Source organism: Cydia splendana, chromosome 15 (genome assembly GCF_910591565.1).
Source record: "Cydia splendana chromosome 15, ilCydSple1.2, whole genome shotgun sequence".
Lineage (NCBI taxonomy): Eukaryota > Metazoa > Arthropoda > Insecta > Lepidoptera > Tortricidae > Cydia > Cydia splendana.
Window position 1 is genome coordinate 18,253,669 of NC_085974.1, and position 15,065 is coordinate 18,268,733.

The following is a 15,065-nucleotide window of genomic DNA, read 5'->3' on the forward strand; positions in this document are numbered from 1 at the left end:
GCCAGGAAGTGAGATTTTCTTCCCGTCGCTTGGGAACTACTATTCGAAAAAAGGGGTTTTTCTTCTCTGCTAGGAGGGATCAAAGTGTTACTTTTCTTCCCTGCTAGGAGAGATCAAAGAAACACTTTAGTTCTATAGGACGATTATTTTTTTGCATATATTTTTAGCTTAAATCATATATACTTTGAATTCATCGCTTCGTTTAGAATTCTATGTACGCCCTCGCCGTAAATAATATGTCATTTTGCTCCATCCTCCAAAATATTTCTGGTCCACATTTAAGTCCAACCATGTACCTATTAGTCCACTCAAAGAACACTTTAATAACGTACGACTTAAATGTGGACTCGATCCTAACCTGAGTACGAAATTTGTTGACAAGGAGCCTATGTTTCAACCATACCCATTTTATCGATATCGATAACATTTTATCGATATCGATAAAATACGCAAGCGTGTAGGATACTACACTATGTAAGTCTGTTATGTTGGTACTATTGTTCTTTGACAGTTCTTTGTCGTACATGTTGGTAATGATTGGATAACCAAACATACACACAGCTAATCAAATCGCTAGTATGGAAGTCCCGTCTCTTAAAACGTAGTGATTATATTCTCTTTGGCCCGGTCTCGCGCGTTTTTATAATTCTTTGCGTTGTCAGCAAATCCTTTCGGAAGTTTAGTGTTTATCAGCAGTGAAAAAAATATTTGATAACGCTGCAAATTGACCAAAATATTAAATAAGCGGCATCAATAATTTGTTTCAGTTTCCTGCTGAAGTAACGAACTCCACAAAAAACTTTACATCCTCACCCACCAAATGATTACATGTTCTACCCACCAAGTCAGTGATTCAGTAAGTACCTTTTTATTTACATCATTTAGTTTTAACACAAACTCCAGCTGTGATTTAGTTTATCATCATCAACCGTCATTTTCCTGCTGTTTTAGGGCCAAAATGAGCTTCGGAAACCCTATGCTTTATAACGAGATACTGCTGAGAAAAGGTCTTTTGGGAGATATTTACAAAGCAGTGAACAATTTAGACGGGTCAGCTGTATTAGAAGCTTATAAAGTACTGAGTATTACTAAGGGATTTCCTCGCATGCACTCCCATATTAAAAATAACGACAAGTCCTGCGTATTTCGCAGTCATGGGAATGAATATTACCAGGAGGAAAACTACCAGATGGCATTGGAAATGTATAATAAGGCTCTACTCTTTGCTCCAAAAGGTTCCATAGAAATGCTGCATGCTTACGGCAATAGATCGGCACTACTTTTCCATTTAAATGCATATTCTGCTTGCCTCAAAGACATTGAGACTTGTCGCAAACTTGGGTGCACTGGGGACCTGGCAAAAAAACTAAATAAGAGATATGAACAATGCATGGAATCAATGTGGAAAGAAAATCTTAAGGACAACATATTGCTGTGCAGTTGGGCACAAGAGTATTTCAAGTTTAATGTTAAGAAACATCCTGATATATCTTGCTTATCTGCCGATGTGGACATAGTCTCTGAAGATGGAGAACAAAAGGTAGTTGCTACTAAGGATTTAAAGATTGGTACAGTGGTAGCCATAGATACTGCATTTGTAACTCATTCTCTTCCGGATAAATGTCTCGTGTCTTGCCATTATTGCCAAAAGACGACTTTCAATTTGATGCCTTGTGACAACTGCTGTGTTGCGCTCTTCTGCAGCTTGCAATGCAAGGAGCGCTGTCTCAATGAGTACCACAACATAGAATGTCAGATCATGGACATTCTGCTCACAATTGACGCGGGCCACAAATTCCGTTTGGCAATCAAGACTTTCCTGAAGCTAAAGTCACTCTGCAAGGACTGGAGTACTCTGATTAAAGAAGCAAATAACATTGGGACCGGCAGATTAAATGAGAGTTCATTGAGCGAAATATACAATGTTGAAAACTATTCTTCAATATTATGCTTCAAGGAAGATAGGCGTTTTGTCTTTGGTACACTGTATAATAGCGCCTTCATCTATGCCTCAGTGTTGCTTCGGTTGGAAAGAGTCCTCGGTTTCTTCCCTCAATCAAAATCTGAAGGTCTCGAAGCGAAGAAATGCTTTGGAAAGCTCTGCCTCATTCTGCAGTTAAACTGCCCGGCCACAGAACTTGTCACATCTGCCGAGGAGCTGACTGTTGGTCAGATAGTGACGGACATGCCGGCTCACTTTGGCTGGTTCCCGTTTGCTGGGAAACTGAAGCACTGCTGCGAAGCGAACCTGCTGGCGCTGGGGCTTGATGACCGCCTAGCGCTGATAGCTATTAGACCTATAAAGAAGGCATCTGAGTTGACAGTTTCTTATGTGTAAGTACCTAATTTATATGTTTAAATAACTTGATCTTTATGTCTAGGTAATTTTAACTTACAATGAAAAATAAGACATAGTAAATCCCAGGTCTGTAAAGATATACTTAGCTGTTTTAACTTATTAATCTGCATCATTTCTATGTATCAATTTGGCCCTGTGTTAAAGAATGCTATTTCAATTTGGCAAGTCCGCTTTTTATAGATTATGTATTTTAACTGAGTTTGACAGCTGAAGAAGATGGCGTTGTACAGTGCCTTGTTTTGTGGTAACTGAATATCGCGAGTCACGCTAAGTAAATGTATATTTACACGTATTTATAGGATACTTCGCCCGTAACTGGCCGCCCTAAACTAAAAATGAATTCTATTCACCTCTGAACAGAATTCATTTTAGTATAAGGTTTCAATAACTGGTCACCTTATACTCAAATTAATTCTTTTTATAGGTGAATAGAATTAATTTTTGGTTTGGGGTGGCCAGTTACTAAAAGTGTCCAGTTACTGGCGAATTACCCTACTTATAGTTGATTATTAAACCAAAATACATAATGTTTCAGTGGGCACTGGTACGAGAACCTATACGAGGACCAGCGCCGACTGAAGCTGTACCAAAACATCCTGAACGTGTGCACCTGCCGCGTATGTGCCCAGGGCTGGGACATACACAGCTTTCGGCGGCGCGATCTAGACGCCAAGCTGAAAAAGGTCAGTAGTGCCACAGAATAAATAATAGTATTACCGTACAGAAAGGACACTTCCTACAAAACCGAAGTTTGACAGCGATTGAGGGTCGAATCATCCTATCCCTTTCTAATGTATGGCACTATCCCTTTCGGCTATTTAGGGTTGTCAAAATTCAAGTGATTAATGATTATCTTATCTGTGGTCGTGTATGCAAAAGGACGTAAAGTGGTGCCAACCCTAATAATTGCTTGGAGCAATGCTGAGCCGAACGGAGTTGAGTTTGCCCGAAGTCAGGAGTGTCTCCCCACTGGTAGTGCCATAAAACCCTGGCAACGCTCAGGACTCCACTTTTCGAACCACTCGCTATGCTTGTGGTTCAATTTTGGAATATTAGCACAAGAGGTTAAACAACTTTGTCCCCTTATGACACAAATAACTATTTGTGACGTTTTCAATCAAAACGTTGTCGGTTGTCGATAAGGTTGATTTCAAATAGACATTATCGGCAACTGACAATAAGTACCCTTTTGGTTGAGAATGGCACTTTACGGCTCATACACATTTTTTATTCCCCCTTTTTCAGGTGTACTCCTCCTGGGACAACATGCGAAAGAACCACGTAATGCCCCAGCGGGACCCGTCCTTCTTCCGCGAGACTTGCAAGACGCTATCGCTGTTCGACGACCTACCCAACACCAAGGAGCACTACGCGGTGTTCAGGGAGCTCCGCACGCAGCTCAGCCTGGCGCAGTTCGCTGCCACTAGTAATATTATGATTAGTCGCTAGAGAAAACTGGCGCGCATCTCTGGCACGACTTTCACTTTCGCATGCACGAATCAGCATGAGTCAATCTTCAATGTCGTATAGTCTATCAACATTGACGTATATCTCAGGACGGGCCTTACGGGCACTAAGAATAGGGCTAGTTCAGCGGTGTCACTCACGAATTCGAGCCAATCGTGCAGTCTAAGAGCGTTTTCACATTGTCCGATCCGATATCGGATGTCGGAAGGAAGTAAAATGTAAGATATATGTGTTTCTCTGTATTTATTTATGCATTTACAAGCTCATCAACCAAACGCGTTATAGCGATGTCACACCGCTGTACTGGCCCCATTCATGCACCATTCTTATTGCCCGTAAGGCCAGACATGAGGGCCAACCGCGAAACACGTTCGACGTGTTGCCTCCCTGTCACTTACGTACGAATTTATAAGTGCGACAGAGAGGTAACACGTCGAACGTGGTTCGCGGTAGGCCCTCTGAGATATACGTCAATGAAGATAATTTATAAGGTTAAAGAGAAAACTGGAGCCCGAATAAGATTTAAGGCTAGTGCACACCGGCTTGCGTGTGCGCGACGTGCACGCGCGTGCGCTAAAATGTTGGAGCCGCACACGCACACGTCACGCAAGCGGTGTGCAGTCTTTAATAAAGATCTGTATACTATAACGCTGCACGCACACGTCACGCACACGCCGCCGGTGTGCACTAGCCTTAAATCTTATTCGGGCTCCAGTTTTCTCTTTAACCTTATAAATTATCTTCATTGACGTATATCTCAGAGGGCCTACCGCGAACCACGTTCGACGTGTTACCTCTCTGTCGCACTTATAAATTCGTACGTAAGTGACAGGGAGGCAACACGTCGAACGTGTTTCGCGGTTGGCCCTCATGTCTGGCCTTACGGGCAATAAGAATGGTGCATGAATGGGGCCAGTACAGCGGTGTGACATCGCTATAACGCGTTTGGTTGATGAGCTTGTAAATGCATAAATAAATACAGAGAAACACATATATCTTACATTTTACTTCCTTCCGACATCCGATATCGGATCGGACAATGTGAAAACGCTCTTAGACTGCACGATTGGCTCGAATTCGTGAGTGACACCGCTGAACTAGCCCTATTCTTAGTGCCCGTAAGGCCCGTCCTGAGATATACGTCAATGTTGATAGACTATACGACATTGAAGATTGACTCATGCTGATTCGTGCATGCGAAAGTGAAAGTCGTGCCAGAGATGCGCGCCAATCACCAATACCATCGTCAAGGTCATATCAAAACCATAACAAATTGTTAATTTTGAATCTACCTCCTGAATGATTATCGATAGTTATATAAGTAAAATAGGCTGTCATAAATAGATTGTTAATCTTTTGGAATTTTTCGTCATAACATAAGCAAGTAATAAAGATTGTTGATTTTGATACAAAGCTGCATTATTATTGTCATAGATGGCACCACTTAAATGCAGTTCCTTTATAAACAACTATTCAAAGGCCTAATTTGATTATTTGCAAATAAGTACTAGTGATGTGCCGACTAGCCGACTAGTCGGCGCTCGAATGGCCGATTAGTCGGCCAGATCATTGGTTTCGTATCGTTCAGGTGAAAAACAATAGTTTTACTCCTTTGGTTGCGCTATTTCATCATATTAGCTTGGTGTTCTCTAAAGCTTCAAAGACCTATCACAAGAATTCTCGTTCAATTCCTGTCTTTCTTTTATTTTGCGATCCTGAGCAGATCGTCAGTACAGCTTGTAGGAGGCATTTCCAAGGCTCTATTTCCCGTACGTAGTCGCCAGTTAAGAACCTATCCCCTGTGGTCAGCGTCTTTACGATCAACGTGCCCTGTCTGTCTCTAAATTTTGCAATAACATTAATAGTTCGCCATGGCTCCACCATTAAAAAAAAACAAATCCTTACTATCCATACTAATATTATGAAGGCGAAAGTGTGTCTGTCTGTCTGTTACCTCTTCACGCTTAAGCCGCTAAACCGATTTAGTTGAAATTTAGTATAGAGATAGTTTGAATCCCGTGGAAGGACATAGGATAGTTTTTATGTCGGAAATCATCCCTGAAGAGTGCAAAGGGGGGTGGAATTGAAAGAGTTAATGAAATGCCTAATAATTGAAGTAAGCAATGCGCGAATTGAATGATTGCTATTAGCATTATCCAGGCACTATACCTACTTTAGCTGCTGTCACTAATTCCACGCAGACAAAGTCGCGGGCTAAAGCTAGTACTGAATAATAATAAAATTATTTAACTATCGAACTTTCCCATGAAATTACACGAGAATCAGTTGATATCGACCTGTAGAGGAAAACACCATCCCACCAACATACGATAACGATCTAACGGTCAATTATATGAACAAAAGTTTTCGTATGCACCCTGAATAGGTATTTTAGTAAAATATACATAAAACATATGGTAAATATTGACTGTTGATTTCTTTTTTTTTTCTGTTTTTCTTGCACTAATAAAGTGCCACTAATCGGCCATTTTTGCCGACTAGTCGCCGACTAATCGCCGACTACAAATGTGGCCGGATAGTCGGCTTTCCCGACTAGTCGGTACATCCCTAATAAGTACCTAATTTCAAGGCCTTCTGGAGTCTTCGTCCACATTTTATTGATTGCATTGTGTTAAGAAACATAACTTTAAAGATTGTATTCTATCTAATTCATACACATATAAGTTTAAAACACAATGAAATCGAAGACTAAGTAATTACAGTGCAATTCTGCCAATATTAATTACCTCTGGTCGACATCACTCGACACATTCTTTAATTTTATTATTGGCTACCAAATTAATTCGGTTGTTATAAATTACTAGTGATGTGCAGGATGAAGGCGCAGGGCTCTGCGTAGGACTGCGGCGAAGGATGACGTCGGAAATAAAATGCTTCTTAATCACAACAAAATAGCAGTTTTAATTTGCCATAAACCAAACTACATTTTGTCCATGTCACGGGTCGATTAAATAGGATTTAATTATTAAGTTTACATGTTAAAATTATAAAATAAAATTGACTAATGCAGAACCATTACATTTCGAGCAGAGGGGAAACGAAAGACAAACCGGATAGGTGTAGGGTGGCAACATTGATCGTGGAGTAGGTGTTGCCTGTATAATAATAGACTGAGATGTAAAGGGCATACTACACGATTTCTAACACTCCTCCTTGCACTTTACATGCCTAGAAAAGCTCTAAGTATGGCTCTACATAAAGCATACTTATAATAAATTACATGCTGCAGGCTTAAGTCTAGTAAAAACACATAGACATAAAATATAGACATGCAGCTATAACTAGGTAAGACAGGAACGAATATCACATTTAAAAATCATGAGTAGAGAAAGTAGCTCTTAATTAATTAACATTTTAAAGGCTTAACATTAAGTCCCTGAATAAATTTACAATGTTTTTCAGCACATAAAGGTTTTGTTAATACATCTGCTACCATTTTGTCAGTCTGCAAGTACCTTACATTTAAGTTTCCTTTTTGAATCAGATCTTTAATAAAGTGATACCTTAGGTCTATATGCTTTGTTCTTTTGTGGGAGTGCTCTTTAACTAACAGTAATTTTTGAGCACTTTGGCTATCATTATAAATGACAGTGTTAAAAGTTTTATCGATAATTTCTGACAAGAAATTTCGTACAAAACATATGTCTTTACAACAATCTCCAATAGCTACGTATTCTGATTCGCAACTTGAAAGAGAAGTACATTGTTGCTTTCTTGCCTCCCAGTTAATTACATTAGATCCTAACTTAATCACAAAGCCAGTATAGGACTTGCGGTCTGAAAGGTCATTGGCCCAGTCTGCGTCAGCGTATGCAGTAAGGTTAAAAGTATTGCTCTTTGTGAAACAAAGGCCATAATTAATAGTACCTTTAAGATAACGTAGCACACGCTTCGCCATGCGCCAATGATTTTCATCAAAACATGTGTTAAACATACTAAGTTGGCTACATGCATAAGAAATGTCTGGTCTAGTACAGACTGATAAATACATTAGACTTCCTAATAACTGTCTGTACTGATAGACTTCATCATCTAAACACGTCTTATTTGATTTTTGTAATTTACAATTAACCGGTAAAGGTGTTGAAACAGATTTACAATCTGACATATTATACTTGAATAATAAACGCTTTATGTACTCAGTTTGATCTAAGGTTGTGATACCATTTTCTCTACAAACATTCATTCCTAGACAATTATTCAATTTGCCCAAATGACGGACTTCAAAATTATTTTGTAAAAGTTGTAAAATATTATTAATACAATTATTGTGAAATACATAAAAATCATCAACATACAATGCAATAATAATATATTCAGTCTTTGTCTTCTTTGTATAAATACATGGCTCACATTTGCTCTGAGTAAAATTATTTTGTGCTAAGAAATCATGTATTTTGATATTCCACATTCGGCTTGCTTGCTTAAGGCCGTATAAGCTCTTCTTAAGCAAACAAACCTTATCACAGTTTTTAAAGCCTAAAGGCTGCTCCATATAAATCTTTTCGTTTAATTCCCCATTTAAAAATGCAGTTGTAACATCGATATGATCTATTTGTAAGTTTAATTCAGTAGCAATAGAAAACAATATTCTCAGTGTGCTATGCCTCACTACAGGTGCAAAGGTGTCCGTATAGTCAATGCCCTCTACTTGACTAAACCCACGGGCAACCAACCTAGCTTTAAATTTGGCAGGCTTACCTGAGGTGTCGAGTTTCTTTTTGTAAACCCACTTACACTTGACGATGTTTTCATCTGCAGGTCTGTCTACTAAAATCCATACCTTGTTTTTAATTAAAGAGTCATACACTGCATTGCCTGCTGCCAGTCTTCCTTTTCAGAAGATTGCATGGCTTCACGGTATGATGCAGGCTCATCTGGCGAATAGCCGTCCGCTATCATAGATAAATCGTAGTCTCTGAGATGCTGTGGCACATTACCTCGTGTTTTACGTACGGGACGTGAACGAGACGTGTCGGAAACAACCGGCAGCGTCGGCTCACTTGGTGCAGACTCCGGCAGAGAAGACACGGGACCCCTTGGAGCACCCACTTCATCACCGTTGTCATGATTATCAAATGATGACTCCGGCAGAGAAGACAAGGCGCCCTTTGGGACGCAATCTTCATCACCGGGACTGTCACTTGCACCTTCATCGCCCGTACAGTAGTGCTCAGAGAGCGGTGACCACGCCGGTGGCGTCAGGGTCTCTGCATCTGAAACATTATTTGAAGAGGATGAGCACTCAGCTGACTTATCTTTTTCATTATTTTGAATGACATCATTAAGATTAAAATTAGAGTCATCATTAAAATTATTCAATGCATTAAAAGAATTATTCTCATTATTAGTCATTGAAATATTAAAATTGTCTTTATCGATATAGTAATTATAAAAATTGGCTCCACAAGTCTTTTTACTACTGTCATGTTTTCCTATAAATTTATCCTCATTAAAAATAACAGATCTGGACTGTATTACTCTATGAGGTTTAGTGGGATCAATCAAACGGTATCCTTTAAAAGTTTCACCATAACCAACAAAAATTAACGCTTTTGCTCTTGCATCAAGTTTTTGACGCTTTTGACTAGGCACATGTGCATAAGCAGTACACCCGAAGACACGTAAATGACTGATGTCTATAGGAGACCCAGTCCATAAGCTCTCGGGAATTCCACCTGAAAGCGCTCTGGTAGGAGACCTATTTTTCAGGTAAATGGCTGTCATAACTGCCTCTCCCCAGTAGCGGTTACACAGGCCGGATTCCTGCAGCATAGCCCTAGTTTTATCAAAAATCGTTTTAAAAGCCCTTTCCGCTGTTCCATTTTGAGCAGGATTGTAAGGGACAGTGGTTTGATGTATAATACCTTGATCTTTAAGATAATTGGCCAGTTTATTGTTTGTAAACTCAAGGCCATTGTCACTGCGCAAACATTGTATTAAAAATCCAGATTGTTTCTCAATCATAGTTTTAAAATTAATAAAATGTGAACTCACCTCTGATTTATGCTTCATAAGGTAGCCCCACGTTTTCCGGGTATGGTCATCTGTGAAGGTCAAAAGGTAACGAGCTCCACCCCAAGTTTCGACTTGCATAGGTCCGGCCACATCTGAATGGACGAGTTCAAGTGGTTGGGTAGTGCGCTTCATGCTGACAGCAGGATACGGTGCTCGCACCATCTTGCCTGTCAAGCACGGCTCGCAACTAGTTGCGTGGTAGGCTTGTCAGTGATTTGACAAACGGACAGTAAATTGCTGGAGAGGTCAGGCACATGGAGAACATTTACAAGGCTAATATTGGAGCATAAAGGGATCCTACCACTACAATTGCTATGTAATTTATTACCATTAGCTATATAAATAGTAGAACTTTTACCTCTAGGTTCTTCTAGTAGCTCCTTATTAGCAACCATGTGTTGGGACGCACCAGAATCCACGACAAAGTCATGGCAGCTGCTGCCGCTGCATACCATGGCTGATGCAAGCATAGTGTGATTCTCTTCATTGTTCTTCAGCTCCTTCTTGCGCTTAAAGCAACGCTTGATAGTGTGTCCGCTCCTCTTGCAGAACTGGCAAAACATAGGCGATGACTTCTTCTTTTTGCTTCCTAGGTAGGCCTTCACACCCTCCTGGTCACTCGCACTTCTCCGGTGTTCTTCTTGTAGCAATCTGGCACGCACGAGCTCCACCGTGAGTTTGCTTGTAAGACAGGCGGTTTCCAGACCTGACACTAGGTTGTCAAATTCCTGCGATAAACCACTCAACAGGATCTCCGCTACCTCATCATCGTCTATCTTCTTGCCTATATCATCGAGCTGTTGAACGAGCCGCATCACCGCCTCGACATATTCCGACATGCTGCTGTACTGATTATATTCTATTTTATGCAGTTGACGTAGCAAGAGCACTTTTCGGTATAGGCCCTTGGACTCGAAGGCATCGGCGAGTTTCTTCCAGGCATCCTTTGCCGACGTGGCATCTCGCACGTACTGGTACAGTGCGGGCTTGATCGTTAAACATATCTTTGCTAAAGCGCGGCTTTCGTGGGTCGCATTGGTGTCCGTACCTTCAACACAGCCCCATAGACCATCCAGCGTTAGCAACATTTTCATGGCAAATTTCCAATTTGAATAGTTTGCCAAGCCATCCAGCTTCTCAACTGGAATGTGCCCGTTATTTTCACTGTGTGACGACATTTTGGACTAATTTGTAGTGACTTTAGTTGAACAATCGAAGAAAAGTGAGGTTATATGCAACGAGGGAAGTGCAATTCTAACCTCAAAAAAAATGACACTATTTCCGACGTACCTTTCTGTGGTTTTGTTTTCAGTATCCTCGCGGCACTCTCTTCTGGGCCCATAACCTGATGTGCAGGATGAAGGCGCAGGGCTCTGCGTAGGACTGCGGCGAAGGATGACGTCGGAAATAAAATGCTTCTTAATCACAACAAAATAGCAGTTTTAATTTGCCATAAACCAAACTACATTTTGTCCATGTCACGGGTCGATTAAATAGGATTTAATTATTAAGTTTACATGTTAAAATTATAAAATAAAATTGACTAATGCAGAACCATTACATTTCGAGCAGAGGGGAAACGAAAGACAAACCGGATAGGTGTAGGGTGGCAACATTGATCGTAGAGTAGGTGTTGCCTGTATAATAATAGACTGAGATGTAAAGGGCATACTACACGATTTCTAACAACTAGTAAAGAAAGGTATGTGGTTATAAACAAAACTAAGAAATAAAAAAACTACTTAATAATTCAATTATTATGTAATAATCAACATTTAGTTTTAGCACTACATTTTCATGCCATCATAGGACATGAGCACATGTGTCTTTCGCCCGCGCTTTTTCTAACACCACGTTCTCTGTGTTTACATGCTGTAAATGTAAAATACATGCACGCAACGACTTATATACTTTAGTATACTCTTCAGAAAAAGGCACATTATGTAACTCGGATAAAGTCTTACATATATTCTTATAAGGTGTTGATATCTTATTGAAGTCAATCTCTTGGAGTTTGAGTTTTTTGTAGCAGGCTAGCTGTGTGGGCGTGAGGGTGTCACATCGGTGTTGCCAGTCGCCGGAGCAGATGATGCAGTTGCATACGGAGGTGTAGAGGACGTACATGTTTCTGTTTCTTACCGAGTTGCAATCTGCTCCCTTGTCTAGCCAGTGACCTCTGCAAAAAGAAAATTATACATATTATTCTGGTCTGGCCTAGTGAGTAGTGACCCTGCCTGTAGAGCCAATGGTCCTGGGTTTGAAACCCGGTAAGGGCATTTATTTGTGTGATGTGATGAACACATGTAGGTTGAAGATTTTACCTTAAGGTGACCCAAGCCAGAACAGAAGCCTGTGAAAGATTATAAACCTGACAGTGTGGGTAATATGAAAGAAAAGAAAAATACTAAAGGAATTATTAGGAATAACTGTAAAGATAAAAATTACAGACTTACAGGTAAGTAATGGTAATCTCGGTTCCTCGAGAAATGGGCTCCAGGGCAACAAGCGCCACCTCGTTATTCAAGCCCACTGTCAGCGTGTTAGCCCTGCAGGAGTTCCTTAGCTTGCCCACCAGCGGGAACAGCCCAAAGTTCTCCCAATCATGAAACTCAATCTCTGAAGAGTTGTTGATTGAAGCAGCGTCTCGTATTATCGTAGGGGTCCCAAATAATGTTAGATACATCATAACCCTGCCAAGACATTTGATAGCTTCCTGTCTTTCATTGTAATCGTATGGCAAGAAATTCGTCTTAGCCATGTAGTACAGTACTGCTGCTAGAATAAAACTAGCATTATACATAGTACCATAAATAAAGTTCCTGTTCTCTTTAAAACATAGCAGTGATAAGTTCTCCCGGAAGTCATAAATTTCATTTATAGAACTATTCTTTATTCGCTCCATGCCATAGATTTTTGATTCGTCAATTAACTTCTTCCATGTGCTTTGAAATTTCATTTTGATTGCAGCTTTAATAGCCAGTCTAATTTTCTCAGTACATTCCACGGTACATCCTGTAGTCTCAAAAAGGTCTATAATCTTACATTCTACTGAATGATACTGGTCCATACATTCTTTCATACAGAGTGTGTCACAAAACATGACATGGCAGCATCCTTCGCATGGAATCAAGTTGTATTCAAGTTTTTGGCAATTGTAACAAGCTATGTTTACATTTTCAGAGTTCATATCAATAACAAAGGCTGGTTCAACTGCCAGTACAGTCCCCACTTTGACATCTCTTGCGGCAACTATTTTGGGGCAGTTGTCTTCCATTATGACCCCAACATCCATGGTAGCACTAGATATCTGTGGATTATGTGGCTCATGCAACATTTTAAAATAACCATTAGCAAATTTTTGTACCGGCAGCCACTCATCCGTCCCCAAGCTTTCTAAGGCTTCTCTATATCTATTGTTCAGCTTAGTCTTGATCTCCGGGGGATAGCCCATCTCGGAACAAGTGTCAAGATCGTCTATACACGCCGAATAAGCCTTCACTGTTATAAAAAGGGCAGACCTATTACTAAAAGCTAATTTCATAGCATTGGACTTGTTTGGAGCATATTTTAGAGCCTTATTATACAATACGAGCGCCTCATGGTATTTCTTTTTCTTGTAAGCTTGGTTACCTAGCTGTCGAAACTCTGTTGACTTGGAATCGGATTTCTTTTCTGTTAACAATAGTGGCACGCTGCCTGTTTTCTTTATTATGTCTAAGGCTGTATAAACAACATCAGCTAAGTCATTGCTTCGCATAGCATTGTATATATCTTCGAGGCACCCATACCTTTTTAGCAATTCTTCGTTAAAACCGGGACTTCGCCACATTGCGTTTTGTAACGCAATCCTCGGGCTGGAAGTGAATTTAACGAAATAATGTTACACGTATGAGTAAAATACAATGGAATTCAAACAGGGTCAGAATCTATAGTACAAGAAACGATTATACCATTGATATTTACGCTTACCTGTTAATTATACCCGCGAACCTAAATCAAATTGAACAAAACAGCGTTCGTTGCAGTGACAGCCGGAGTGAAAACAATAAGAGGACGTTCCGAAACGTATTACGAATACAAAGTTTATAGTTTGTAAGATTTATGTGTCAGCATTAAATAAAATATTTGTATGAAAAGTGAACAATTTTATTATAGATATTTCGCTATTTTTCCCGTTATTTACATTTACTTTATTAGATTGCTTCTGTGGGCAGATTTTCGCTAGATGGCGCTTAACGTAAAACCCGCTCCACACTCGTGCGCGAATTGCGGCGCGAAGCCGCGAACGCGAGTGTAAGTAAATAGAGTCGATTTCGCAGATCCACCGCGACTCGCGAACGAGTGTGGAGGGGGCTTAAGAGCCCATTAACGTGCACACTAGCGCCACTGCTAAATAATCGTGATTATTTAAATTTAAGAGCCCATCAACGTGTACACTAGCGCCACAGCTAAATAATCGTAATTATATAAATTTAACGAAAGATATTGAAAAAAGGGGGCCGCTACGTACTGTATTGTGTATTTAAGTACCTTTTGAATAAATCAAACTAGTTTTTATGTTGCTGGATTCGTCGTTGTATGAACTCAAAACAAGACCGAAGTGCTCCCATAAGTGTTCCGTGAACAAAGTTTTGCACGGAACACTAAAAAAAACGGCCGTTTTAACATAACACCAACAAATAAAACATGAAAATGATCACATGAAAAACTTTTATTTGTTATAAAACGACTTAAAACCTATAATAATCTAATTAGAAGAGACAGTAAGGGCCACTGAACGGTCACCACTTTGCCTGTGCCCTTGGAGGATATAACCAAACGGAGACGCCTTATCTGTAATTTTCTGTACAAAATAGTCTACCAATTTTTGCGGGTGAGGGGTATGTCAAATGTATACGTAACGTAAAAATAGCCATGTCAGATAAACGTCAGTCCATTCCATACATTGTGTATGACCATTGGCCGCCTATTTCCGACAGAGAGAACGCCTGTTAATGGCTACTCCGTTTGGTTATATCCTCTAACCTGTACCCTTAGGCCCCGTTCGCACGGCAGCTTTTTCAACGCGCGTTAAAAAAGCGTTTGAATGACACCAATGGATAACCATGTATGTATTCACACGAAGGCGGTTTTTAAGCGCGGCGCTTTTTTATCGAGCACTGTTCGATTTTCGGCGTTGAGCGTTGACGTCAAATTGAAT

General features: G+C 40.2%; 3 protein-coding genes across 3 annotated transcripts; 1 reads left to right on the plus strand and 2 right to left on the minus strand.

Moving 5' to 3' along the window:
- The first annotated feature begins 633 nt into the window (after positions 1 to 633).
- Positions 634 to 4,182, plus strand: LOC134797804 (SET and MYND domain-containing protein 4-like). Its single transcript, XM_063770168.1, has 4 exons — positions 634 to 856; positions 952 to 2,334; positions 2,895 to 3,042; positions 3,605 to 4,182. The coding sequence occupies exons 2-4, from the start codon at positions 959 to 961 to the stop codon at positions 3,806 to 3,808; spliced, it is 1,728 nt and encodes a 575-aa protein (XP_063626238.1). The 5' UTR covers positions 634 to 856; positions 952 to 958; the 3' UTR covers positions 3,809 to 4,182.
- Positions 4,183 to 10,130: 5,948 nt separating this feature from the next.
- LOC134797375 (uncharacterized) lies at positions 10,131 to 11,043 on the minus strand. The gene is made up of 2 exons (XM_063769597.1): positions 10,224 to 11,043; positions 10,131 to 10,177 (listed from the first exon to the last, which is right to left on the minus strand). The coding sequence occupies exons 1-2, from the start codon at positions 11,041 to 11,043 to the stop codon at positions 10,131 to 10,133; spliced, it is 867 nt and encodes a 288-aa protein (XP_063625667.1).
- A 564-nt stretch (positions 11,044 to 11,607) lies between these two features.
- LOC134797805 (SET and MYND domain-containing protein 4-like) lies at positions 11,608 to 13,769 on the minus strand. Its single transcript, XM_063770169.1, has 2 exons — positions 12,319 to 13,769; positions 11,608 to 12,041 (listed from the first exon to the last, which is right to left on the minus strand). Exons 1-2 carry the CDS (start codon positions 13,692 to 13,694, stop codon positions 11,669 to 11,671), a joined length of 1,749 nt encoding a protein of 582 aa, XP_063626239.1. The 5' UTR covers positions 13,695 to 13,769; the 3' UTR covers positions 11,608 to 11,668.
- Between the last annotated feature and the right edge of the window lie 1,296 nt (positions 13,770 to 15,065).

Coding starts and splice junctions, on each gene's coding strand:
- LOC134797375 (XM_063769597.1), bottom strand. CDS start 11,043: ATGTCGTCACACAGTGAAAATAACGGGCACATTCCAGTTGAGAAGCTG. Junction 10,178..10,223: donor GCTACTAGAAGAACCTAGAG/GTAAAAGTTCTA, acceptor TAAATTACATAG/CAATTGTAGTGGTAGGATCC.
- LOC134797805 (XM_063770169.1), bottom strand. CDS start 13,694: ATGTGGCGAAGTCCCGGTTTTAACGAAGAATTGCTAAAAAGGTATGGG. Junction 12,042..12,318: donor GAGATTACCATTACTTACCT/GTAAGTCTGTAA, acceptor TTCTTTTTGCAG/AGGTCACTGGCTAGACAAGG.
- LOC134797804 (XM_063770168.1), top strand. CDS start 959: ATGAGCTTCGGAAACCCTATGCTTTATAACGAGATACTGCTGAGAAAA. Junction 2,335..2,894: donor GAGTTGACAGTTTCTTATGT/GTAAGTACCTAA, acceptor ATAATGTTTCAG/TGGGCACTGGTACGAGAACC. Junction 3,043..3,604: donor TAGACGCCAAGCTGAAAAAG/GTCAGTAGTGCC, acceptor CCCCTTTTTCAG/GTGTACTCCTCCTGGGACAA.